Here is a 23864-nt window from a genome sequence, read left to right as displayed (position 1 = left end):
TAATTTGAATGTTAACTAGAGAGACATATATATAAATCCATATATATATGTAAAGAAGATCAAAAACTTGAAAAGGAACACGTTTTTTGGGTCAACTCAATTGGTAAAACTTGTTCTTTTGCACGTCGAATCTCTCCTTTTCAAAATTGCCAATCTCCGTAGGACGCAAGTAGTTGGCGGAAAAGCTCAACCGTTTCGGCTGGTTTTTCTCCCCCGTATGCAACAAGATCCCATCGATGACCAAGCTGACCGCGTTATGTTCCGCGCCTCTGGGCATGATAACGTCGGCGAATTCCTTTGTCGGGAAGATGTAGTCGCTCATCTCGGAGCGTGCTCCCAACAAGTATGCATTTATCACTCCTTCTAACGAGTCCTGCTTGAGGTCTAGCACGTCCCTCCTGATCCACCGGATTAATCTCGAGTCCGGGTCGCTATCGATGAAGACTTTGATATGAGCCGAGTCGCGTAGTTCCTTATCGTATAGTGCATAGAGGCCATGCACGAGCAAGATCCGTTGAGGCAGGCTAGGAGATTTACCTTCCCCAAACGCAGCGATATCTGATTTCAAGCACCGGAAATCGAACCTCGACGGTTTCAAAAGCGGATAGTTTTTATCTTCTTTGCTGATTGTGATTGCGGCGGACTTGGTGGTTGTGAATTGGCTCGAGTCGACTGAGGACTTGCTGTGGTCGGTGTACTTGTTCATATCGATGATTCTCACGTCGATGGACCCCTTGGGTAACGTTGAAACGAGCTCATTCTTGATCGATGTTGCTGTTGTCTTCTTCCCCGCGGCGTGTCCGCCTCCTAATAGCACTAGTATGGTTTTCATTTTCTCGTCAGTTGGAGCCGGGGTGGGAGGTTGGCACCCATCAACTGCGTTTTTATTGATGATAGTGAAACCTCGTGGCTCATCAGATAATCAAAAAGACTATCAAAAAAAAAAAAAAAAGAAAGGGATTCCCGCTTGTACCCATCTTGTTTGAGACCTCCTCTCAGGTTTCATTAGACTACACCATGAATGAGTTTGACCGAGACGTGGACAATGACTTGGAATTCAGTCATAAATCAACCAAAGGAATCAAAGTGCATCGCACTTTTGAGAGCATGAAGTTGAAACCAGAGCTACTTAAAGGTATCTACGCACACGGGTTTGAATCACCCTCTGCCATCCAGTCGCGGGCCATTATGCAGATCATCAGTGGACGAGATACCATTGCGCAAGCCCAGTCCGGAACGGGGAAGACCGCCACGTTCTCAATAGGGATGCTTGAAGTGATAGAGCTGCGGTTGAAAGAGTGCCAGGCGTTGATCTTGTCCCCGACTCGAGAGTTGGCAACTCAAATCCAGAATGTGGTGAAGCATCTCGGGGACTATATGAATGTGCAAACTTATGCGTGCATCGGCGGCAAAAACGTGGGCATCGATGTCAAGCAACTACAGCTGGGGCAGCAGGTTGTCAGTGGGACACCTGGGAGAGTTCTTGATGTGATAAAAAGGCGGAATCTTTCGACTCGCCACATAAAGATTCTCATTCTCGATGAGGCTGACGAGTTGTTCACCAAGGGGTTCAAGGAGCAGATATACGACATCTACAAGCACCTCCCCGCTGGCGCCCAAATTGTAGTCGTGAGCGCGACATTGACGCCGGAGGTTTTGGAGATGACCAACAAATTTGCAACTGATCCTGTGAAAATCTTGGTCAAGAGAGATGAGGTGTCGCTAGCTGGGATCAAGCAATACTATGTACAATGCGAACAAGAGGATTGGAAGTTTGATACTCTCTGCGACTTGTACGACAATTTGACCATAACTCAAGCGGTGATATTCTGCAACACCAAAGTCAAGGTCAACTGGCTAACAGACCAAATGCGGAAGCAGAACTTCACAGTGGTGGCCATGCATGGAGACATGAAGCAAGACGAGAGGGACTCGATCATGAATGATTTCAGAACGGGCAACTCGCGCGTGCTTATCTCGACAGATGTTTGGGCGCGAGGCATCGATGTGCAGCAGATCTCGTTGGTGATTAATTACGACTTGCCAAATGACAAGGAAAACTATATCCACAGGATTGGAAGATCGGGCAGGTTTGGCAGGAAGGGAACCGCGATCAACCTAATAACCAAGAGCGATGTGCAAGAGCTTCGAGATATAGAAAAGTACTACTCTTGCAAGATTAGAGAAATGCCGATGAATGTAAACGAGGTTATGTAACCAGTAGTTGGAATTAGACACTGTTTTCTCGGGGATTTTCGTGTTCCCATTGGCTAAGAGGCTAGAGCAAAACTCATCAGTAGTAGCACTAGTAGTAACAGCACACTGTAAATCCCTTTGTAGTTTCGATCTTGATTCTGATTGCCATCCCCATCTCGAAAGTATCAGATCACGTAGCATCGTAATTTATTATTGTTGATCCGATTTCAAGCGAACGAAATACCAGAGAGAAAAAAAAAAATCGGTTCAAGATGATCATCGAACCTCATCTCCCCCCCCCCTTTTCCTCTTCTAGAAGGAGACACTATTAGAGCTATATTTCCAAGATGGACCCTCAATATGTCAACTCTTTGGAGGAGACTTTGAAGCAGACGCTCACTCCGGACTCGGCGGTTATCAAGCAGGCGGTTCAGAAATTGAGCAAGGATTTTTACACACAACCTCAAGCTTTGCCTTCGTTGCTCCAGATTATCCAACAATCACAGCAGGATGAAATCAAGCAATTAGCTGCCGTCGAAGCTAGAAAGTTGGCCATAGACAACTGGGAGAAAGTTGACGCCTCGTTGAAACCCGGTATCAGGGACTCGCTTTTGAATGGCACATTTAAGGAGCAGAACAAACGTCTCAGAAACTTGTCGGCTCGTGTGGTGGCAGCCATTGCCGAGGTGGATCTTGATGGCAACGAGTGGCAAGATCTCTTGCCCAACTTGATTGCTGCGATCCAGAGCACCGACGTGAGGTCTAGAGAAGTGGCAGCATTTACTTTATACGCATTGTTGGAGTCGCAAATATCGGCGTTGCTTCCTCACATTGACGATTTTGTGACGTTGTTTGGTGCATTGACACGTGATCCAGACTCGAAAGAAGTCAGGGTCAATGCCGTTTCGTCTTTGGACGTTATTGCGCAGATTATCGAAGACGATGACGATGAAGAGTCACAGTTGGCTGAAAAATACAAGGCTACCATTCCGGGCATGGTTGAAGTTTTGAAAGAGGTTGTCGCTTCGGATGACTCGGAACTGGCCAGACAGGTGTTTAATGTTTTCAACAGTTTGGTCTTGATTGACTCGAGACTTGTTGGAGACCACTTGGTGAGCTTGATCCAGATTATTAGTCAAATGGTGACAAACACTGACTTGGAGGAGGAATATAGAGTGTTTGGCTTGCAATTCTTGATCTCGTGTGTTAGCTACAGAAAGGCCAAGGTGTCGGCAAACAAGTTGGGCCCTCTGATGACGATGGTGGCATTGAAAGTTGCCACAGAACCAATTGATGTGGAAGAAGAGTTGGAAACAGAGGACGTGGAGAATGAAAATGAAGAGAGCTCGCCGTCATCCTTGGCGTTGAGGTTGCTCGCAGTCTTGTCGGCAGAATTGCCGCCATCCCAGGTGATTACTCCATTGTTTGAGGCAATTCCTCCGTTGTTGACCTCGGCCAACGAGTTTGAAAGACGTGCAGCACTCTTGGCAATCGGCAACTGTTCAGCTGGTGCACCGGACTACATTGCGTCGCAAATCCAGAAAATCATGCCGGCATTGATTAGCGGATTGAAAGATTCGCAAATCATCGTGAGGGTTGCAGCTCTCAGAACCTTGTCTCAGCTTACTTCGGAGCTTCAAGACATTGTCACCGACCACCACGAGGAGCTTTTGCCCTTGATTATTGCAATCATTGACTCTGCTTCTTCGGTAATGGCTTACAAATACGCATGTATCGCGTTGGATGGATTGATTGAGTTTATGAGCCATGACGCCATGAGCAAATATATCGAGCCTTTGATGCACAAATTGTTCCACATGTTGCTGCAAGCAAACACCGCCACCTTAAAGACAGCCATTGTGTCTGCTATTGGTTCAACTGCTTTTGCTAGTGGCAAAGCTTTTACACCATACTTCCAGGGCTCGATTCAACAATTGGAACCTTTTGTTACCAACTTGGCCTCGGTCGAAGGTATGAGCGAAGATGATATTGAATTGAGAGCAACGACTTTTGAAAACATTTCTACCATGGCTAGAGCTGTCGGTTCGCAAACATTTTCCGTTTACGCGAAACCATTGGTCGAGGCCGCCTACAACTCGTTAACCTCTGAGCATTCAAGAATCAGAGAATCAGGATTTGCGTTTATTGCAAACATGGCTAAAGTCTATGGCGCTGAGTTTGCTGGATTTTTGGACCAGATTGTTCCACAAATCATTACATGTTTGGGCCAAGACGAGTTTAGCTTCAACATCGAAGGTGCTGCTGGTGGTGATGGTGAAGATGACGAGGATGAGCTAGAGGAATCCGAAGTTGATCCATTAAAAGTCCACACTGGCATCACCATTGAAAAAGAGATTGCATCTGTGGCTCTTGGTGAGTTGGCCATTGGTACCGGAAAGGAGTTTTTCAAGTATGTCGAGCCATCTGTCCAAGCCTTGGCTGACCAAGTTGAAAACTCTTTTGGCATGAGAGAAGCTGCCATGAGTTGTTTGTTCAAGATTGCCAAAGCCATGTTTATTGCGGTGCAAGGAAACGACTTCAAGCCTCCAAAGGGCGTGCCAGCTCAGCCATACGTTGACTCTAACATTTTGGGGTTGGTAAAACAGGTTAGAGATATTGCTATTCCTCTTTTGGATGAGGAGTTTGAGTCGACAATGGTTGCCTGCATTCTCGATGGCACTGCCAGCTCACTTCAAGTGTTTGGTTCGATTTTCATCATTGACAGTCCTGCTGACACAAAGAGTTTGGAGCAATTGTGCTTTGCCTTGATGAACTTGTTGAAGAAGGAACACCCTTGTCAACTAGAAGAGGAAGAGCTTCCCGAAGAAGAGGATGCCTCTGAAACAGATGTGATGCTCAACGAGGCTGCGTTGGAAGTGTTGATTAGCTTGTCTATTGCCTTGGAAGGAGACTTTGTCAAGATTTTCACCTCGTTCAAGGATGTCATCTTGGCCAAGTTCAACAGCTCATCCAAGCCAATGAAGGTTGGATCAATTGGTGCCATTGCCGAGATGGTTAGCGGCATGAAGTCCTTGAACCCTTACTCCAAGGAATTGTTGAGCGTTTTTGTTGAGAAATTGGCCACCGATAAATCCATCGAAGTCAAGGGAAATGCCGCCTACGGTATCGGCTTGCTCGTCGAATACAGCACCGAGGACGTTTCATCATTGTATCCTCAAATTCTCGAGTTGCTTTTCCACTTGTTGAGCAAAGCAGACAGTCAGTCGAGCTCGGTAGATGACGAAGAGGCTAGAGACGTGGTCAACCGTGCCTACGCCAATGCTAGTGGATGCGTCTCGAGAATGATTTTGAAGAACCAACAGGCTGTGCCATTGGAACATGTGGTTCCTGCCCTTTTAAGCCATTTGCCATTAGAGACCGGCTTGGAAGAGAACACCCCGATCTTCGAGGCAATCATCAAGTTGTACGAGACCAACAATGAAACAATTGTTTCACAAACTCCAAAAGTCGTGGACATTTTCGCCAAGGTCTTCAAAGCTGATGGAGAAAGAACCAAGTTAATTGAGGAAAGCACATTGGGTAGAGAGGAAAACATCGATGCGATGAAACAATTCTCAAGCGAGCAATTAAAGTCAAAAGTCATTGAGCTTTTGAAATTCTTGAATCAAAAGTACGACGGCGTAGTTTCTTCCAACGCAGAGTTGAAAGCTCTTATTTAAGACAATTAGACGAGTACAAATTTACTTACTTCAATCGACATGCATTTCTTTAAAAAAAAATGAATAAGTTAGGTTAGCCTTGATTGTTTTGTATTTTTTTTTTCTTTCTTTTCCAGCTCCGAACTTGAATCTTCAAACATGCAGAACTAGCTGTAAACTGTTAAACCAGGGCTTTGTCAAAAAATAGAGAGCCCTTACAAGTTTTAAGTGGCTGCAGAAGCGAAGCTCTGAGTTAATTTTCAACGCATGTTTTAGGTGCTGCAAATTGATTAGTTTTTTTTTTTTTTTTATCTGCTTAAGCTGGTGTAAAACTAATCCCCTTTGCAGCACGAATTGGGTAATTGTTGCAAAAAAAAAAAAATGAACTATATGTGAGAAAAAAAACAAAAAAACTTCAAGATTATGACAGTGGCTAGGTGACGGTTTGATTCGATTTCCAACACGATAAATAAGTATTCGATTATCCGCTTTTTCATCTGGTCGAAACCTTTTAATTTGGAGAGAGTTTTTTGAATTTTTCAGTAAAAGATAATCAAAATTTTCGCTTCCAGGGTCTCAAAATCATGAACGCAAGTGCAGCTGGTACAGCCGCTTTTGCTTTTATAGCATTTGTGCTGTTAATTCCTCCCTTTGCATGGCATGTCAAATGCGCCAACATTCCTGCGATCCTATTGATGTTCTGGTTGATGTTGATCAACATCATTTGCTTCATAAACACCATGATTTGGAGTGGGGAGAACTTTAGCGAAGTATACGATGGACAAGGCTGGTGCGACGTCACCATTAAGCTAGAAGTTGGCGCCAACATTGGCAAATTGTGCGCGATTGCCTGTCTCGCGATGAATTTGTACATGATTCTATGTGCCAAGCACCCCGTGTTCATGGACTCCAAGAACTGGAGAAAGAAAGCTATCGACTTGTCGATTTGTCTTGTTTTCCCCATCTTCATGATGGCGGTCAACTACGTGATTCAGGCAAAGAGGTACACCATTTTCAGGTATCGTGGATGTGTGGCTACCTATTCGTACACTGGCGCCACCATCGGGTTGTATTTGGTTTGGCCCATCGTTTGGAGCGCCGTCGCTGCTATATTTGCCGTGTTGACGTTATACAAGTACTTGCAAAAAAGAAAAGACGTCAAGGATATCTTGTTGTGCACAAACTCGGGTCTCAACCTTAAGCGGTTCGCTAGACTTTTGATCTTCAGTTTGTTGATTATATTCGCAATGACGCCGCTTTCGATTTACTACTTTGTCGATTCCGTCAAGTACATCCAGGGTCCGTTCAGTTGGCTGCAGACCCACGATGACAATTGGGGCGAGATCGACTTTTACGATTTTGGTTTTGCCACCATGATTGATAAGCTGGTCAATGCGGCCTTGTCAATCATTGCGTTCTTGTTATTCGGGCTAGGTACAGATGCCGTTGGAATGTACAAGGCCCAGTTTAGAAAAGTGCATCCGAAATCGCACCTGGAGCCATTGTCTAAGCAGAGCACCTACGTCCAAAACGGCTCGCCTACAAAGATGAACTCGAACAAGTCTCAATTTAGCGAAAGCACAAACTATAGCGAGCCCACCATGCATGAGTTTAGTGATTTCCATGACGTCATTCGCGAGTTTGGCAACCATGATGATGATGATGATGATGATGATGATGAGAAGGGCAGTGAGACAGGAGAGATAACAAAGACAACAGAATACCCACAAGAGGATACCATTGGAGTGATTGATGTCGATGAAAAGAATCTAAATGCTGATTTCGTTTACACCTACGAAGTGAAGCAAAAGGTCTAACGAATGTTTGTTTTTTTCAATTTCATTTCTTTCGTTTTTGTTTTTCAAACTACAACAACAACTCTATAAATTTCTCTCTAAATATGCTTGCTTGAACTTGTCCCCTTGTACTCTTCATTGCCTTTCCAACAAGAACCTCAATGGCGTTTTTGTGTCCAGCTTGTATTCTTTCAACGACTTCGTGGTTAGCTTCGATTATTTGCGCGCATAGTTCATCCACCGGCACAGCATCCACGTCGCTTGAATTTGAGAGGTTCAAGTGGGCTTGAGCTTTGTCAAAGCTAACGCCATGCTGGATCATGTGCCGTAACGCGAGCCTTTTGGAGACATGCAGTAGATCCAGGTTCGCGAGCTCGGCCAATGCCTCCGGCTTAACAACTTCAGGGTCAAACTCTTTTGCTTCTTTTGAGAATCCAGCTAGTAGCTCTTGAAACATCCATTTTTTGGCGTCGGCCTGGCTATAACTGTCAAAAAATGACTCGTAATACTTTAGCATTTGCGGCTCAATCAACAAATTCCGTGCATGTGCGAGCTGCAACAGGTGAGGCTTCTGAGTCAACTTGTTTAAAACTTCATCCGGGCCCTGTGGCATGATGGATGCAATTTCTTGGGCAATGTCCTCAGCCAAGTATATCTTGGGTAATTCGGAGTCAGGAACGTACCTGTAATCCACGGCATTCTCTTTGCTTCTCGACAAGTGTGTAGCGAACCCATCCCAGCTTCTAGTCTGCTGTTCAAGTTCGCCTCCGCTTTGGAGAACGCCAACTTGTCGATTGTATTCATATTTCAAAGCATCGAGAATGTCACCAGTAGTTGACAAGTTTTTAATCTCGACTCTGGGGCTCGAATTCACATTAACGTTGACATCGACACGGATGGCACCGGTTTCTAAGTCGCCACTGCATATATCGAAATGCCTCACGAGCAACTGATATTTCTTGACAAATGCCAAAACCTGCTCGATTGTCTCGAAATCGGGCTTCGTCACCACCTCAATCAACGGGGTGTCTGCTCTGTTGTAGTCTATAATGTCTCCATGTTTCTTGCCCGTGTCTTGCTCAAGCTGTATTTTCTCGATTCGGATCTTTCCCGTGGCGCTATCAAGCTCGGATAGCTCCAAATACCCATCCTTGGCTAGAGGGTGGAAATTTTGCGTGATCTGATACCCGAGCGGCTGGTCTGGATAAAAATAGTGTTTTCTGTCGAATCTTGACACGGGCTGAACTTTGCAATTCAAGGCAACGGCAGCTCTCAAGGCAAGATACAACGCCTCCGGATTCAAAGTTGGTTGAGAGCCCGGTAGTCCAACATCCAAATAGCTGATCTCTGTGTTGCAAGGAGCATTGAAGCTAGTTTTAGATAACGAAAAGAGTTTGTACTTGGTCTTTAATTGGGTGTGGATTTCAAGACCACATTTGAATTTATAATCGGGATGAAACTTGAAACCATTTCTCATTGCTGTCGCCAACGTTCGTCGAAGCATTGGCGGGGAGTCTGTGGGGGTAATAAAGATTGCTGCTTTCTTTTTTTACTTTTGGAGCTTCGCAACTATCAAGAGCGTCAAAAACAAAAAAAAGATGGAGAACGAGCGCTTTATGCAGAGAGATGATGAAGAAAAGGTTCGAGAAAAGTGGTGAAAAAAAATTACGGTGTAGATGCTCTCAGCAGGATTCGAACCTACGATCTCCTCATTACTAGTGAGGTGCCTTACCAACTTGGCCATAAGAGCTGTATCGTGAGCAATGAACCGTCTGGCAGACTACATCGCCACGACTTGGCGTCTAAGCTGTTTTGAGTTTTGGATAGTGCCATTTCTACTACTCCCTCCAACTCACAAAACCTTGTCTGACCACCCCTTCCCAAATCTAAAACGCCCGATTTGATGTTTGTTGTGTTTGGAAAGATTCCAAACAGCCCACAATAGCTGAGCTGCGTCCTTGCTGTGATTTTGACTTTAAGGGCAAGGGGTAAGCTTGGTTCGGACTCACTGGATAGAAAGAGCAAATGTCGAACGAATGGATTACACTTGTGTGCGTCAATTTTCAATCCTTTGACTAGTCATCTTCAAACCCCCTTGGCCCCCCTTGTTCATGTTTCGCGTCGTAAAGAGGACACTCAAACTTAAACGATCAAGGGAACAAACGTCTGCCAGTCGAACAAACCGCGGATCTGATAGTCACGACTTTATTTTTCTATCTTCCTGGTAAACCAAGAGGTTCAGTGCGGCACAGAAGATGACTGGATGGCCAAGCTGGTTAAGGCGTGAGACTGTTAATCTCAAGATCGTGAGTTCGATCCTCACTCTGGTCGTGAATTTTTTTGCCCTTTTTAAGAAGATCTTTACATGCTGTAATGCTATGCTCTTTCTTTATTAAGATTCATAAAGTGCGTTTTATGTTACTTTTGGCAGCAAGGTGTTGGTTTGGTTCTTGATTATCTATTGGCAATGCTATATTTGTATCTATTTTTCACTTTTTTTTTGCAACCAGGTTCAATGAAAAGTTTGAAATCGAAACACCTGACAGCTATAAAGTCCATCTAGACAAACACAACTTACAGTTTTTGGAAATAACTGTAGATTGAGAGAACTACAGCGAGATCGAGGCAAAAAGCTTGAAATCGGAATTTCTCTATGATTTTCTTTTTTATTTTTTTGCAGTGTAAGCGAGTGGTTCAGTGGTATAATGAAATCTAGCTCGAGTCTGAAAATTTGATAGCCATTTCTACAGCAGCAGCGCCCCAGTCTTCACCATGATTGTGCATTTTGCCGGGGATCAAACCAGCTCTAGCTTCAGCTTGTTCTTCTGTTAAACAAGTCAAGACACCAAATATAACGGGGATGTTCAAATCAAAGTTCAATTTCATCAATTGAGTAGTAGTGGCATCACAAATGTACTCGAAATGCATAGTTGAGCCTTTAATCAACACGCCGATGGGGATTATAGCATCAAGTGGAGTTCCTTTCCGTTTTTGTTGTTCAAAGAATAATTTTGATCCAAATGGAAGTTCAAATGACCCGGGCACGGTTTCCACTACGATGTTTTCTTGCTTGACCCCTAAGGATTCAAGTTTCGCTACTGCTCCTTGCACTAGTGAGTCTATTATAGTCTTGTTCCATCTTGCGTGAAGAATTCCGATTCTCAATTTGGAGCCTGTCAAAAACTCATAGCTAGTTAGTTTTCAACTCCAGCGAAGCAAAAACAAGCTGTTTTCTTGTATTTAATAATTGAGCCGAGATCTATTAAACGTACCGTCGTATTTCTTGTCTACTGCTCCTAATCCCTTGACTGCCATATTTGCTTTGACCCTTTATTGCTAGTGGTTGAGTAAATTTCCAACCCTGAACTCTCTGATTTTTTTATATTCCGGTGGAGTTTCGTCCCCCCAAGGCATTCGTTGATACACAATATGCAGGTCGAGTCGAAAGCCAGAGCCAATTTTTTTTTTCAACAGATGAGAGATGGTCCCTGCTTTTTCTAGCTTGAACGCAGCATCTTAATCTTTCAGAGAGTCTTCAACATATCATGCGCAAGTCAAAATAAGCCGTTAGAAAGCTGTCAATGGCCGTCATGAATCATTGAAATGACTCGATAGAAAAAAATAAGAAATGAGCTATAGCTAGTAGCACTCAGCGCTGTAAATGGTATGTTTTTTGCTCACTCACATGTGAGGCCCACAACTTAAAGGAAAAAGTGCAAATGAAAAAACCCATCGATGATGATAGAGATTACCAAAATGGCATGATTTGAGTTTTATGTGATTACAAAACAGTAAAATCTTTATAAATATAGTCTTTCACCCCTATCTGAATTTTTTGTTTCGACTTTCCAAACGTTGTTGGAGGGAGATACATATGGAGTTGTTGTTACTAACTGCTAGTTCAGAGAGCGGAGGAAACAGACCAATTTGGAGAAGAAATCTCGATAGATTTCTTCAAGGTTATTCCCGACCAAACTGGAAAAATACCTTCACGGGGGGGGGGGGGGGGGGGGGATGGAGGATGTATCCTTACCACTGGAGTGTGTATCTCAAGCAACCTCCGCGTGCGTACCTCCCCTCCTCCCTAGCTCCCCTTGAAGGGCGTTTCCCCTGGGCCGATTCGGCTAACCAATGCATCTATATAGTTGAGCATTGTTTCAAAAAAGAGAAAAAAAGGCACCAAGAGACGCGTCTCCGAAGCCAAACTGAGTTAATAGTTTTTACTATGTACAGCAATATCCAGATCCAGGCAGTGGTGACAGATCAACTTAAAACAACAACAGCAACGTGGTTCGTCGAGAGGTCCTCTGGTACACTTTACTCCTCATCTCCCCGCTTGAGTTGGAGTCATTCTTCACCATCATCACTATCATCGCCGCAGGCAGATGAAACGGAGTGCGGGGGAAAGCTTGGACAAGGGATTTTGATTTCCGTCGTTGGAAATGCGGCCTAGTTGAGGAGTAATTCATCGCGTTATTATATATATACACATTTCAACAAACAAAGATATCAACACTACCACTACCAAAAACTACTTTCCCTACAACATGCTCTCTCTGGCTGGCAGACACCTATGAGTTTATACCAAGAGAGAACAGATGAATATAATAACTGCAAGACCTATACTATGAATCGAACCAAAAAAAAAGAGCAAAAAGGGGGTTATGACATTCTTGTGCAATCAACGGTTTTACATTTAGCCTTTCTTTCTTTCTTTCTTTCTTTGTTTCCTATTTTATTCCGTTTGCTTGTATTTCCTCCGAGCATCGCCCTATGCCCTATGATGACTCAGGAGACAATCAAAGTGTATTGGTCACATCTTTAGGAAAACGCATACCCCGTTGCTCATCTTATGCGATGCTCGCAGTATTTCCTATGGTTAAAAAAGCAAAAAAAGCAAAGGAAAAACTCTACCAAAGGGTAAACGTTTCAGGTAACGGTGTGACATCACAGGTAGAGTGAGCGGGACCCAACATTCACGGGCCGCACATTGTAGATCCTGTGGCTACCGGCCTTGAACCGTTGAATGCACCACCGAGAGAGATTGAGTATTTGATTTGATGCAAAGATTCTGACTGCTGAGTTTGTAGGCAAGAGCCGCCACAAGTCCAAGTTTAGAGAAGAGCAATAATTGCCTTCAGCAAATACTAGTCAGGGGAAAGAGAGAGAGGGGAGATGGGATGAACGGGCAAGCAATTTGTAAACTTTTCTTCATTTATTTTTAACAATCCAAACGAATAATTTGATGCCTCTTTGAAGTTCTTTAAAAGAGGGGCGGGAAGAGGAAGAACAAGAAGAATCCAAGCCTGAGCTGAGCTGAGCTGAGCTGCAGGAACTGTGGCACTTTCGGTTCAGCCATGACTCTGTCAACGTACGCAGATATCACTTCTAGCCCGTTTTCTGTGGAAAGTCACTCTCTCTACTGAAGCTTAGATATTCCCATTTTTCGTTCCCGGAATTCACCTCCGATGGGCTCACCTAAACGCCAAAGCAATCAAATCAAAACCACAGTATAGATGCGTATTAGTTAAGGGTAAAGATTAACCGCCGTCGCCACTCAAACCAATCCACCACAACAACCACAACTACAAGCACCACCGATTTTCTTTTTTAATTTTTTTTTAATTTTATTTTGGTTTTTAAATTTGCCAGAATTGAGACTGTTACTCTCTGCATTGTTATCTTATCTATGCGACGCCCTTCACTTATATACATCTACTCTTGACCAGCAAGTGTTTTTGGTTTTTGGCTTCTTTCTGTCCAGCCAAAAGAGGTTTGCAGGTTCACATTTATACGCGTTAGCTCGACACTTATAGAAACTATCCCCTCCCTCTTCATTCCTAATCTAACAAGAAGCCAGGGCCAAACAATGTCAATCAACCCGAAATTTAAACTATTCAAGATCCAAACCTCAACCCAACAGGCCCAAAAACAATCGGGTAGTGATGATTATGATGATGATGCTCGTCCGAGCAAGCAGAACCACGTCAAGCTGAAGAGACTGAAAGGTGGCCAGAAACAGAAGCGGGATATTTTCGAAGCCACGTCGAGCATACTATCAGATTACGACGAGTTGGAAATCATTGATGATGACCAGTCGCTGTATGTTCTATTCAATCCAAAGACTGGCAGCAGCAAAAATGAAGAAGACGATATCCTTTCGCTTACAAATACACTGAGGGCGGCAGACTCGAAAGTATCCGACAACGAGGACGAAGAGGAGGACTACGACGATGATCATGACGAAGAGGAGCTCCAGGAGAATCGAAACGAGGAGGATGACGACGGCATGCAAACTGACACCGAAGTTTACGGTAGATTGTCAAACAAAATCAACAGCTGGTACAATTCAAACATTCTCAAATCAACTCGATCCGCCTTGGATGAGAATGTGGCCAGCTGGAACTTGGATGAAGAAGATGTAATGGAGGAGGAGCAGGAGGAGGAGGAGGAAGAAATACAAAATGAAAGTAGCTACATTCTAAGCTCATCTTCTGCAACAGCAGCAGCAGCAGCAACAGAAAACCTGCAACAACTGCTAGACGAAAGCAAGAAGCTTTTAACTGAATTTTACGGCGATGATTTGTTCAAATATTTGGATCAAGACGACATTGCGCAAGTTAAAAAATTCCATAAATACATTGACATCAAAAACTACTTGCTAAGTAAAGACCACCGACCTGGTCTGGTTGAGATCACCAACTCCCCACTACTCAAACAATTAATCTACAAGCTCCTTTTAATCAATAACCAAACTTCAACAAATGAAAATCAAGGATATTTGCCACCATACCAGCAGCCAATAAACATGGGCGGAACGGACTACATCAACTATCTAACCAAAGATGTCCGCCATTACGATCATCTTCAACACGCCATCGAGCCTGCCACATTTTCCGAAACCACCGGTGGCGGATCATCTTTGATCATGTGTGGCGGAGTGGGGTTTGGAAGCAATGCTACCTGGAATGACATTTAAGGTTTGATGCCAGTGGACAATTATTTTGACATGTAAAATGCAATCTGCGAGTACTTTGTTTCTAATTTTTTGGTGGTACTTGGCGTGTTTAGGGCATTTGGGGTATCTGGGGCATTTGGGTAAATTTTTGGTTGGGATTGGAAAGGTTTGGAAAGGCTTGGAACGGCTCACTTGACTCAAGGCGGGAAAGAAAGAGAGACTGGGGGTCCCGTGGCAGATTCAACAGGGACTTGGATGAGCCACAAGGTTTTTTTTTTTTTTTTAGTTGTTCTTCGAGTTGCAGGGAAACAAAAAAAGGCTGGAGATGTGTTTCCACATCTAGGTTTAAAATCTTAATCTTGAAAACGATGTGATAAATAGCTCTGCGGCTGTAACTGTAACTGCAACTGTAACTATAACTGTATCAATCTGCATTGCATTGTGCATTGGACTGGGGTTGTTGAGAAACGCTCAATAACTTTATACTTTGATTCAAGAATACTACGTCGATGTATTAATAAAAAGCTGTAGTCGGATTACACCCGCGAGCTCTATGGGAAGTGTTGACACTTTATCTGTCCCCTCCTTGACCAACTAATCCAACAACACCTCTTTTCAATCCTTGTTCATCGTTGGTCAAATATGTATTATTCTCAACAACTCCAGCCACCCACGCTTATACAATGTCGCAATTAAAAAACAATACTATGGCAAAAAATAGCCACACGACATTCCGAGATCCGCGACATTTTCTTATCGACGACATTTTCGCCCAAGTCTCCATTTTGCAAGCAACTGAAAAAAAAAGAAGCGACGTCGAAACACACACACAAACAATATATCCACAGGGCTCATCAGACCACCACTTTTTGCGCCATCACTTCGACATTCCTTCACTAATACGATAATGAGTGGGTGTACGTGACTCAATTGCAAAATCCATCAACAGCTGCTTTCCCCAGGATTCACCTGTTTTTCCTATTTTTTTTTTTTTCTTTTTGCTTTCGGTTGGATTGGGTTGGTTTTTTTTTTTTGGTTTTTATTTGGTACTAACAAGTTTCTATAGTTCGTCTAGTTGACTTGATAAAATTCTTTCTCCCCATACTTCCCGAAATCGAACTTCCTTATGAGTCAATCACTTTCGATGAGAAGATCGTCTATACCATCGGTACCGCTTTCATCTTCTTGATTGGCCAATTGCCCATCTATGGCTTGATCCCGCAAGCGCAGTTCCATTTGATTGACCCGTTCTACTCCATTAGATCGGTTTTTGCTATGGAAAAGGCAACGTTGTTGGAGTTGGGGTTGTTGCCCATCATAACTTCGGCTTTCATTTGGCAGTTGGCCGCTGGGTTGAAATTGATCAATTTGAACTTGTCGATTAGACTAGATCGTGAATTGTTCCAATCGGGCCAGAAGTTGACTAGTTGGGGTTTGGCCATTGTGATTGCTGCTGGGTTGATCTACAGTGGATACTATGATAATGTCATTCGCGGATACAAGAGCTTAGGTAGTGCTGCTGCTGGTGGTGGGTTAACTGGTGCTGCGTTATTGTGGAGCTATTTCACCATTTTCCTTCAAGTTGTCACTTGGCAAGTTGTCGTTTCCTTGTTGGTGGAGATTTTCGATAAGGGCTATGGCTTTGGATCGGGGATCTTGTGCTTTTTGACTTTGCAAAATGCTACTAATTTCATTAGTGAATTGATTGGGTTGGAAATGTACCCCGTGGTCAACAACACCAAGAAATTTGAAAGTTTGGGCGCCTTGTTGAATTTGATTCGTAATTTTTCATTCACCAAGCCCACACTCACAATCAACCAAATCTGGCATGCATTCACTAGAGTCCAATTACCCAACTTGACTCAATTTTACATTGCACTTGCATCGATCTTGGCCGTTATTGCATTACAAAACTTTAGAATTGAAGTTCCGATTAGATCGACAAAAGTGAGAGGCATGAACCAAATGTTCCCCATTAGATTATTATACTGCGGTGGACTCCCCGTGTTGTTTGCATACACCGTGATTGCCAATTTACAAGTATTTGGATTCATTGCGCAATCAATCTTGGTCAAGTTGAGACTTTCGCCCTACGTCACCGTTTTGTTGGCTAACTACGTCGTTGAACCTTACTCCAATAGATTGGTGATCAAATCCGGTTTGCTTTATTTTTTCACCGCGTCACAGAATTTGCTTTATTCAATCATCTCGCCATTGCGAACCATAGTCTACAGTCTCTCCGTTGTCATTTTGTCAATTTGGTTCGCTTACAAATGGTGCTACATTTCAGGCTCATCGCCAAAGGACATCGCAAAGCAATTCAAAGATCAGGGAATCTCCATTGCGGGAAAGAGAGATATTTCCATCACGAAGGAGTTATCGAGAGTCGTGCCCATTGCCGCTGTATCGGGAGCTTTCATCTTGAGCGCCGTCGCAGTTGCAGGTGATGTCTTTGGCGGATTGGGTAAAAATGTCGCTTGCATTGTGGGGGTCTCGTCCGCTTTTGGAATCTTGGAAGAGTTCATGATTGATTACCAGCAAGCTGGAGGCTCGCAATTTTCCAGCGCGCTTTCGGGTTTCCAACAATAATCTCAATAATCTCAACGAGATTAAGTATATGTTTTTTCAAGAACGATGAAAAAAAGGTGGTGACTACGGTGGCGGTTAAGATGCCTAGAGTGGAGGGTTGTGTTTATATGGTGTCTGGGGATGGCCCAGTTGCATGTTTATAAATATTAAAAAAAAACTTTTGTATTATACTAAATCACGTATATTTATTCAAGAGAAGTGAAAAAAAAAACCAAAAAAAAAAACGAAAAAACCAAAAACCAAACACATTCGAATAAAAAAACAACATAAAAACCCCTTTTTCTTTGAGAAAATTTTTTTTTTCAATCATCGTACAACGATGAAGTTGTACGTTCGTAGCGAAGATTCCGAGGTAGCCTATTTGTTTTGACCGCGTTGGGAGTAACCGAGATCAATGGGGCAGACCGATATTTCCTTGTTCCGTGTTGCGCCTGTATAGGAAAAGTCGAGTTGAAATGCTCTTCTTTGCTTAAAGTTGGCGATAAATGAAACTGCTTCATTGTGAATTGATTATTGAGAGTTGGCAGGTTTTCAATCATCAACTTGTTCATCAACAATGTATTATTCTCCTTGGTGGTGGGTGTATTTGATCTTGGAACAGGCGACGCAGATGAGTTCTCCCTAGGTCTTGCCTGAACCAATTTGATTCTCGAGCCTTTAAAAGGTAGTGAAATAATAGCAAATGCAATCAAATATGCCAAAAACGCTGGCTGAATTATGGTCCATCTGATGATGGCCTGGGGAATGGCAACGAGTAACCTGAAATAAAATTTGATTGTGTAAAGCGGTATTGTCCAAATGGCAAGGGTAACCAACGCAAACAAGTGGTGCATTGGGTGGCTTATGATATCTGCAACTTGTTCCATAACGTGAACGTAAATCGCCAAGAGATATTTATCCAACACTTCCATTAAAAATGCCTTTAAAATTTCGTAATCTTGAAACTGTAATTGGTTAACCAAAGGTGTAAGTTCACCAACCAATATCTTGCGAACACTTTTCGGATTATTGTAGATATCATATAGAGTCAACTCTTGCTTGATGGATCTCAATGCACTTTCAACATTTTCGGAAAACGACTTGCGGTGGATGACTTCAGTGGACTCGTCGAATCTGCTAAACGAGGGAGCTTCCAACGACTCAAACACCAAGTCGTCTTCTTCAATAATCGTTTTCAATGGACTCTTGCCCATGGTTAAAGAGGAACGGCGCTTGGGAAGTAGTGGCGGTTGTTGTTGATGTTGTAGTGGTGGTGGTAATGCCTGGGCCGCCGAGGAGTAATCAAATTGTGTTTGAGATGGCGAGATTGCTCCATCCTTTGGTGATAAGCTCAATGGGAATGGAGAAATGGTTGAAGACAGCTCATGGCAAGGGTGCTCATAGTTTTCCAACTTGCGGGCGTCTTTGTAGTTTGGACTAGAAGAAAGTTGCTTCTGGTTATTTCTGTGGCGGTGGACCTCTATTGGAGAATTATAAGTTGCTTGGAAATTCCGTTCTTCAAGCTCTCTTTGCACCCTGGCCAAGTCCAACTTCATCCTGTCAAATTCTCGATTATGCGACTGCAAATGGTCCAACAAGATTTGGTTGGCCAAGTTGGGCAAAAAGTAGTGTTTCAAATCCTGCAACCAGTGCTGAAGATTTGAATCCGGCATGTGTACTTGGCCATTGCTAAACGACGAGTTTTGCAACAGATCAGTAAAGGTGATGATGATTCTGAAAATCGACCAGAATTGCAACAAGGCAATGTTGACATTGTTGAAAACCATCTTTTTCCTCTTTTGGTCAATTATGGTGTACTTTCTAGTCCAAATCAACAACGTTGAGCTGAAAATCGACGAGAGTAAGCAGCATAGTAAAGCAATGATTTCAAAGGTGTAAATCTTGCGCACCAACATGATAATCTTGTCATGATTTTCTCTATTTTCCAGCTTCAACTGCTTTAAAAGCGAGGTTTTAGTCGCTTGGAGTTGCTTCATCCAGTTGTATGGCCATTCGATGGTGAACCTCACCACCCAGCTGATCAACACCACGGTTAGCAAATCAATGATGAAATTGCCAATCTGTTCATTTCTGGGGACGCTCGAGGAGTTGATGGGAAATAGGATCGAGGTTAAAGTCGGTAATAAAATCACGGTATAGGTGAATAATTTATAAAAAGTTTCCTGACCTTGAGATGAAACTGTCATGGCGGGTGGAGTAATCTGAGGCAGAGACGCCTTCTTGAAAGGTTGCAGTTGTGGAGATTTGGACAGCAGCAGCAGCAGCAGAGGTAGGCGCGGCGACAGTAGCAGTGGTGGCGGTGTTTTCGCTTTTGTGGTGGTGGATGTGGTGGTGGTGGTGGTGGCTGTTGTCGCAGGTGGATGTGGTGGTTGCGATTGCGGTGGGGTTTTTGAACCGTGAAATTTCTCACGCGTAAATTGATCCATTATATATAGTGGCGGTTGGGGGCGGTGGCAGTAGTCAGGGACAGTAGTGAAGATGCATCTACTATACTGTAAAATCAACGGCAGCAACTTTTGCTCTGATGAAAATCGTCAACTCGAGGAGAAGTAGGGGGAGGAAGACGCCCAAGAGGTTGACGGGTATCAAAGTGGCTTCTTGTTTTAGTTGATATGCTCTCCTTGTTTTATTTTTAACCTCGAGTGTTTTGCAACACACACACGGGATCTAGGGGATGACGATTGAAAGAGCGGCTAATCTGAACGTCAGGTCGAACCCGAATTTGAGGAAAAAAAAAGGACGTGTGTGTATCTTTTCACTTGATCCAGTAGCTTTGCTGTCTCTGAGCTGGATGGCGCACTGGGTGTTTTTGCTATCTTCTTGTGAAAAGGTGGTTGGTTGTAAAATCAACTGGAGGTGATGATAGTATTTGGTTGTAAAAAAAAAAGAAAAAGAGTGGTGGTTGTCAATGTGGAGTGCTATGATAGTCGAGGAAAAGGAGTAGGGGGAAGAGCAGTCGCAGTATAAACAAACTAAGGGGCTGCGGCGGGGAGCAGGGGGGAGAAAAATGGTTCTGGTTGTCACGAGAGTTGGCGGAGGGAGATAAAATTCTGATGGTCACTGCAGTTGACGTGGTGACGAGGATTGGTGGGCCAATGTGTATGCGGTGCCTAATGGGGAGATGCAAAACTCCCAGTGACAGCTGGATTGAGGGTTGGAAATGATGTTGGTGTCAATGGTTTTTGTTTAGAGTTGTTTATGTTTGTAGGACCAACGCTCTCGTCTGTGGATCACACTTGATTAGGGGGGATTGGAACGTTGACAAGTCTTCAAAGAGTCGAGCCTCTGTTGAAAAAAAAAAAGAATTGAAAAGTGGTAACAACAGCAAGTGGGCCGATTGATAGATAAGACGCGTTTTGCAAGAGGTTGAAACAGCCTGTGATCAAGGATAGAGGGCAGTGAGAAGTCTCTCGTTTTTTTTTTTCTTTTTGAAACAAGAGCTTTGCCAGGGCGGGTGAGAGATTGCAGCGTGTTTTTATAGAATCATAGAAGCAGAGTTGTTTTGCAATTAGACCTCATCCCGATCTTCCTTTGCATTGTTCTCGAGAATTGTTCTCGAGTATTGTTCTCGCGCATTGTTCTCGAGTATTGTGTTGGTTCAATTTTTACAAGAGGGGCTCGTAATTCTTAGTCCTAGACTTCGTATGGTTATTTCTCAGGTGTTAAAACCCACGCCGAGGCGAAAGAGAGAGGGGTTCTCGTCTATACTGCGTGAAGGTGGGCATGTGGGTATGAGCGTGGGTGTGTGTAATCTATTGTCTTAGGTGCATTTAGAAAAGTAGGTTACTTTAAAAATTTTTTTGGTTAGTCCCGATGGTTCTTGATCTGGGGCATGTTCCAAATTCAAAGTTTTCAACCGACAGACCGCAACTGGGGAAAAAGATCGCGACTTTTTTTTTCTTCTTCTTCTTCTTCTTCATGGGCTATGTCTTTTATCAATTACTAATATCATTACCTAAGGAAAGATAATTCAATTTCTTGTCTCTACTTGCTAAACTCTAACTCTCAATAGCCGTTACTGTTTATCAGCAACAGTAAGATTTCTATGAAAGCTTGTTCAACGCGTGATTTTTTTTTTTTTTATTTGCCCAGATGGGTGCAAGTGGGAGATTATTTTAGGTGGCTGCACGTATCTGCAACTTTGCAGTTCTTTAGGGATTCCTTTGTTTATGGTTCCAGTTGATGGATGGATGAACAATTCAGCAGAAATTCCAGATCCAGATGGTAGACGCCTTTTCCAGCTGTTGGTCGTCTAGTTGGCCACTGTTGGTTCTGAGTCTGGATTCGATTGCGTAACAGGTTTTTGGCAAACTTTGTAAAGATCGAGTATAGGACGTATATCAATCCTAGTCAAAAGTTCTCCAGACTAGCTAGCTTGTGCCAAGTTGATTCACCTGGCTACTAGTGGTGAGACAAGTTTTTGCAACGACTTTGCTTCTTTCCGTTTTCAGCTGAACTTTCCAAAAGTCTTGGGGTTGTAGGTTTTGCCAAACAAAGAACAATTCTTTGGCCTACTTGAAGCACATGATATCACGAGCTGACTAGCATCGAAAAGCGCACCCAAAGAGCCCTACCACAAGTTGCTAGCAGCAGACAGCGCAAATGATACAAAATCAAAACAACAACACCATCACCACCACCAACGAAGCCAGACCTAGCTACAAATTGGGCAGTCTTAATTAGGAAGCCGCACATCAAGCGAGATCTACGATCATGCTAGTGCCAATTGCTGGGAGAAATACTACTACTGCATTAGAAACATTTGATAACAAACAAGACATGGATCTGTTCCTCCCAAGCACACCCGCCATAAGCATCGACAATCTTTTTATTTTATCTCATCTCTTTTGCAGATGATAAAGTACAATCTTAATATTAACAGTTGCATGTGATTGCTTCTACACCACCACCTGTTGTAAGTTATAGGCTATGCTTTTTGCAGTTGTCAATTGCTTGAGATATACCGTAAACAACATGTTGAAAAAACTGCCAATGCTAGAGACTAATGGAGAAATTGCCTATGAAGCAATAACAGCTGCAAGACAAACCTTGAGTAATGACCGGATGTGATTGCGCGCATTCTCGCATTGACGCTCCTCGTGGCTGATTTTTGATTTCCCTATAGGCCCAATAGATAAGAAACTAAACAAAAAGAAGCGCAAGTGTTAGCCGTGGGTAACCACTCAGCCTACACTCCTCGTCGAATTCAATTCCTAACTCAACTTGTTCTACCTTTCAATTCCCTAATTATTTGCAACATATATTAGAAAAGCGAGTTCCACGATGAGGATGAGAGAAAAAAAAGCGCAAAATTTTTCGGCTATGCTTACATAATACATTATCTAGAAATTACAAGGCCGCTTAGTCATATTGCGCTCATCTCAACTCCGTTTTTATTTTTTTTTTTTTGACAGATTTCTATTTTATCCTCCGAGTTTTCCACAGCGGTACAGCTTCGCCTTTTGCTGGATCCGAACATGAGTATAGGTTCTAGGTAATAATGGGATGTGCCCGCCTCTCCTCCTCTCCCCCTTTCCCGTCGTTCCTTTTCTTTTCCACTCTTAAGAAAAAAAAACAGCATAGAACATTCGAGATCGATGTCTCACTTGTCTCAACCGTGGAAGCCACGAGAAAAGAATCGAGAAAAGAAAAGAAACTCGGCCCGCCCTGGGCGCCCTGGGGAAACTGGTGGCGCGAGTGATAGCCGGCCATCGCGAGAGAATCCCCGCGAGAAGGAGAGAGAAATTTATTTGCCACTCGACGGGAGAGCAAAAATGGAAAAATTTTTCACTCCGTACTAAAACCCCCCCCATATCTAATCTTATCTTGAGAATTTTTTTTTTTCCACACTGGAGATATATAAAGAAAGTGAAGGGACCCTTGACACTTCCAACCTCCTCTACATCAATCTTCTTTACAACTACAACTTGGCACTTTGCAGCAAGCACTTAGTTATTTTCAAAACGAATCCAATGCACACAGGAGAAAATGGTTTTAGTTAAAGATATCTTGCACCCCAATCCAGAGACAGTGAAGAAAGAATACAAGCTCAAGAAACTCGTCCAGCAACCAAACTCATACTTTATCGACATCAAATGTCCCGGCTGCTACAACATCGTCACTATATTCAGCCACGCGCAAACCGCGGTAACTTGCGAAAAGTGCTCGAATTTGTTGTGCACTCCCACGGGAGGCAAGGCTAAATTAGCTGAAGGCTCGTCATTCAGAAGAAAATAAATCCATCCAGGGCTCAGCTTATTTTTGGTGGTTTTTTTTGATTGGTTTCGCTTTTGGGAGGGTGTTGACCATTATTACAAAATTGCTCATTTTATAGCTTTGTGGATCTCAATTCATGTTTCAATTGGCATGTGTATCACATATGCCAGATTGATAAGTCATTTTATTGCGTCTATTTTTTTTGTTTTGGTTGGTATTTTGATTTGTATAGATAAAGTTGTAGCAAGTTGTTAATTTTTTGAATATATTTTTTGCGAATGGTTATAGAAGGGGTTGAACTTGTAGGTGAAATTCCTCTCTTAAAAACGGTGCTGGTTCACCACCATGATGAATAAATAAACAAAAGACAGCTACTTACAAAAAAATTTTATATACATGTTACCAGCCACAGAAAACGGGGTGAGACGCAAAGGTTGGGAACGGGAGCTC

The 23864-nt window shown here is 43.2% G+C and overlaps 10 protein-coding genes across 10 annotated transcripts; 6 read left to right on the top strand and 4 right to left on the bottom strand. All coding sequences in view use genetic code 12, as the record gives it.

Annotated features, from left to right (window-relative positions):
• Positions 1–91: 91 nt before the first annotated feature.
• LODBEIA_P26920 (uncharacterized protein) lies at positions 92–832 on the bottom strand (the record flags this gene model as incomplete). Its single annotated transcript, XM_066972719.1, has 1 exon — positions 92–832. One exon carries the CDS (start codon positions 830–832, stop codon positions 92–94), a length of 741 nt encoding a protein of 246 aa, XP_066829630.1.
• Positions 833–1017: 185 nt separating this feature from the next.
• On the top strand, positions 1018–2217 carry LODBEIA_P26910 (uncharacterized protein; the record flags this gene model as incomplete). Its single annotated transcript, XM_066972718.1, has 1 exon — positions 1018–2217. One exon carries the CDS (start codon positions 1018–1020, stop codon positions 2215–2217), a length of 1200 nt encoding a protein of 399 aa, XP_066829629.1.
• Positions 2218–2543: 326 nt separating this feature from the next.
• Positions 2544–5876, top strand: LODBEIA_P26900 (uncharacterized protein; the record flags this gene model as incomplete). Its single annotated transcript, XM_066972717.1, has 1 exon — positions 2544–5876. One exon carries the CDS (start codon positions 2544–2546, stop codon positions 5874–5876), a length of 3333 nt encoding a protein of 1110 aa, XP_066829628.1.
• Positions 5877–6439: 563 nt separating this feature from the next.
• Positions 6440–7672, top strand: LODBEIA_P26890 (uncharacterized protein; the record flags this gene model as incomplete). Its single annotated transcript, XM_066972715.1, has 1 exon — positions 6440–7672. One exon carries the CDS (start codon positions 6440–6442, stop codon positions 7670–7672), a length of 1233 nt encoding a protein of 410 aa, XP_066829627.1.
• Positions 7673–7721: 49 nt separating this feature from the next.
• On the bottom strand, positions 7722–9155 carry LODBEIA_P26880 (uncharacterized protein; the record flags this gene model as incomplete). The annotated part of the gene is made up of 1 exon (XM_066972714.1): positions 7722–9155. One exon carries the CDS (start codon positions 9153–9155, stop codon positions 7722–7724), a length of 1434 nt encoding a protein of 477 aa, XP_066829626.1.
• A 1208-nt stretch (positions 9156–10363) lies between these two features.
• LODBEIA_P26870 (uncharacterized protein) lies at positions 10364–10966 on the bottom strand (the record flags this gene model as incomplete). Its single annotated transcript, XM_066972713.1, has 2 exons — positions 10364–10824; positions 10924–10966. 2 exons carry the CDS (start codon positions 10964–10966, stop codon positions 10364–10366), a joined length of 504 nt encoding a protein of 167 aa, XP_066829625.1.
• Positions 10967–13520: 2554 nt separating this feature from the next.
• LODBEIA_P26860 (uncharacterized protein) lies at positions 13521–14630 on the top strand (the record flags this gene model as incomplete). Its single annotated transcript, XM_066972712.1, has 1 exon — positions 13521–14630. The coding sequence occupies one exon, from the start codon at positions 13521–13523 to the stop codon at positions 14628–14630; it is 1110 nt and encodes a 369-aa protein (XP_066829624.1).
• Positions 14631–15516: 886 nt separating this feature from the next.
• Positions 15517–17198, top strand: LODBEIA_P26850 (uncharacterized protein; the record flags this gene model as incomplete). The annotated part of the gene is made up of 2 exons (XM_066972711.1): positions 15517–15526; positions 15676–17198. 2 exons carry the CDS (start codon positions 15517–15519, stop codon positions 17196–17198), a joined length of 1533 nt encoding a protein of 510 aa, XP_066829623.1.
• Positions 17199–17500: 302 nt separating this feature from the next.
• On the bottom strand, positions 17501–19384 carry LODBEIA_P26840 (uncharacterized protein; the record flags this gene model as incomplete). Its single annotated transcript, XM_066972710.1, has 1 exon — positions 17501–19384. The coding sequence occupies one exon, from the start codon at positions 19382–19384 to the stop codon at positions 17501–17503; it is 1884 nt and encodes a 627-aa protein (XP_066829622.1).
• Positions 19385–23186: 3802 nt separating this feature from the next.
• Positions 23187–23435, top strand: LODBEIA_P26830 (40S ribosomal protein eS27; the record flags this gene model as incomplete). Its single annotated transcript, XM_066972709.1, has 1 exon — positions 23187–23435. The coding sequence occupies one exon, from the start codon at positions 23187–23189 to the stop codon at positions 23433–23435; it is 249 nt and encodes an 82-aa protein (XP_066829621.1).
• Between the last annotated feature and the right edge of the window lie 429 nt (positions 23436–23864).

This window comes from Lodderomyces beijingensis, assembly GCF_963989305.1.
Source record: "Lodderomyces beijingensis strain CBS 14171 genome assembly, chromosome: 3".
NCBI lineage: Eukaryota > Fungi > Ascomycota > Pichiomycetes > Serinales > Debaryomycetaceae > Lodderomyces > Lodderomyces beijingensis.
Note: the sequence above shows the minus strand (reverse complement) of the source record. Positions and strands in the feature narration are given on the sequence as shown.